Source organism: Marmota marmota, unplaced genomic scaffold (genome assembly GCF_001458135.2).
Source record: "Marmota marmota marmota unplaced genomic scaffold, marMar, whole genome shotgun sequence".
Taxonomy (NCBI): domain Eukaryota; kingdom Metazoa; phylum Chordata; class Mammalia; order Rodentia; family Sciuridae; genus Marmota; species Marmota marmota.
Genome location: NW_026002928.1, coordinates 1 through 1336, shown reverse-complemented (window position 1 = coordinate 1336; position 1336 = coordinate 1). Strand labels below are relative to the sequence as shown.

The window sequence follows — 1336 nt, the reverse complement described above, 5'->3', positions numbered from 1 at the left end:
TGAGCATCTTCCTGAGCCCCATCATAGGGACCCAAGAACTCCCTCAGAGGTTCCCATAGTCCCCAGATGCATAAACAGGGTAGCAGCAGCCACTGTGTGCCCCCTGGGACTGGGAGACATTGACCGTAGACTAGCCATCCTCCTCAGGTCCATCTGCCCCTCTGAGCACATCCTGGCTCCTGGCCACAGAGCTCCCTCCCTCTAGCCTCAGTTCTTCAGTTAGCCCACTTTGGCTTTGGGCACCTAGTTCCTCTTTTCTCTATAGCTACAGAAAAGCAAAAGCCTGCGTTGAAATGTCCTAGCCAGCGAGACTCAACAGAAAGGTAGCTACAGAGCAAATGACCTTGCTATCTTAGAATTCTGCAATCAAGGGGAACATATCTCCCATCAAGCCAAGTTGATTTAAAGTCATCTCTATTTTCACTAAATTTGTGCTACTTTGTGCAATGATTTTGAGTCCAAGTAATAGTCGTGGTATTTTCCTTCATGTATCCTTTGTCCTAAAGGGAAGACAAATAATCAGGCAGTTCAATAACGTAGAAAGAACTATGGATAGTGAAACTGTGATGCTCATTGGTTCTGTTCATAAAATGGGACCTAACAGAGGCCGAGGAAGTCTGTCCGGGAACATTCTGACTTGGGGGAGAAAAGTGGCAAGAGCAGCGGGCAAAGGGCACTATGCGTGCGTGTTCACGCTGACCTCCGGCTTCTCTCCACACAGTGGACGTGACACTGGACGTGGACACGGCGCACAGCCACCTGGCCATCTCCCCGGACCTGCGGAGTGTGCGCTACGCGCGCTCTGCACAGCGGGGGAGCTCTGGAGCCGAGAGGTTCGACGTCTCTGCGTGTGTGCTGGGCTCCCCACGGCTGGAATCTGGCCGCAGCTACTGGGAGGTGGACGTGGGCACCAGCCGTGAGTGGGATGTGGGGGTGTGTGCGGATGCGGCCAGCCGCCGGGGCCCGCTGCAGCTGTCGACCGAGCACGGCTTCTGGACCGTGGGGCTGCGGCTTGGGCAGATCTTCGCTGCCTGCACGGAGCCAATGACCGAGCTGCGGCTGCTGCCCCGTCTGCGCCGCCTGGGGATCCTGCTGGACGCCGAGCTGGGGGTCCTGACCTTCTGCGACGTGGCGGACGGTGGGCATATCTTCACCTTCACTGGCATCACCGCGCGCCCGCTGCGCCCCTTTTTCTCTCCAGCGAACACGCTTCCTGACGACCGCGGCATCCTGCGCATCTGCCCAGTGGTCTGGGTCGCCCAGGATTCTCCTCGGGAACCTCCCAGCCGTCTTCCCTGCCAGGCTCCCAGCCAGCCTCCCTGCCAGGCTCCCAGCC

General features: G+C 57.9%; 1 protein-coding gene across 1 annotated transcript; it reads left to right on the top strand.

Moving 5' to 3' along the window:
• Nucleotides 1-721: 721 nt before the first annotated feature.
• Nucleotides 722-1248, top strand: LOC107135205 (ret finger protein-like 4A; the record flags this gene model as incomplete). The annotated part of the gene is made up of 1 exon (XM_015477120.1): nucleotides 722-1248. A coding segment is annotated over one exon (527 nt), but the record flags the coding sequence as incomplete, so codon positions are not given.
• Between the last annotated feature and the right edge of the window lie 88 nt (nucleotides 1249-1336).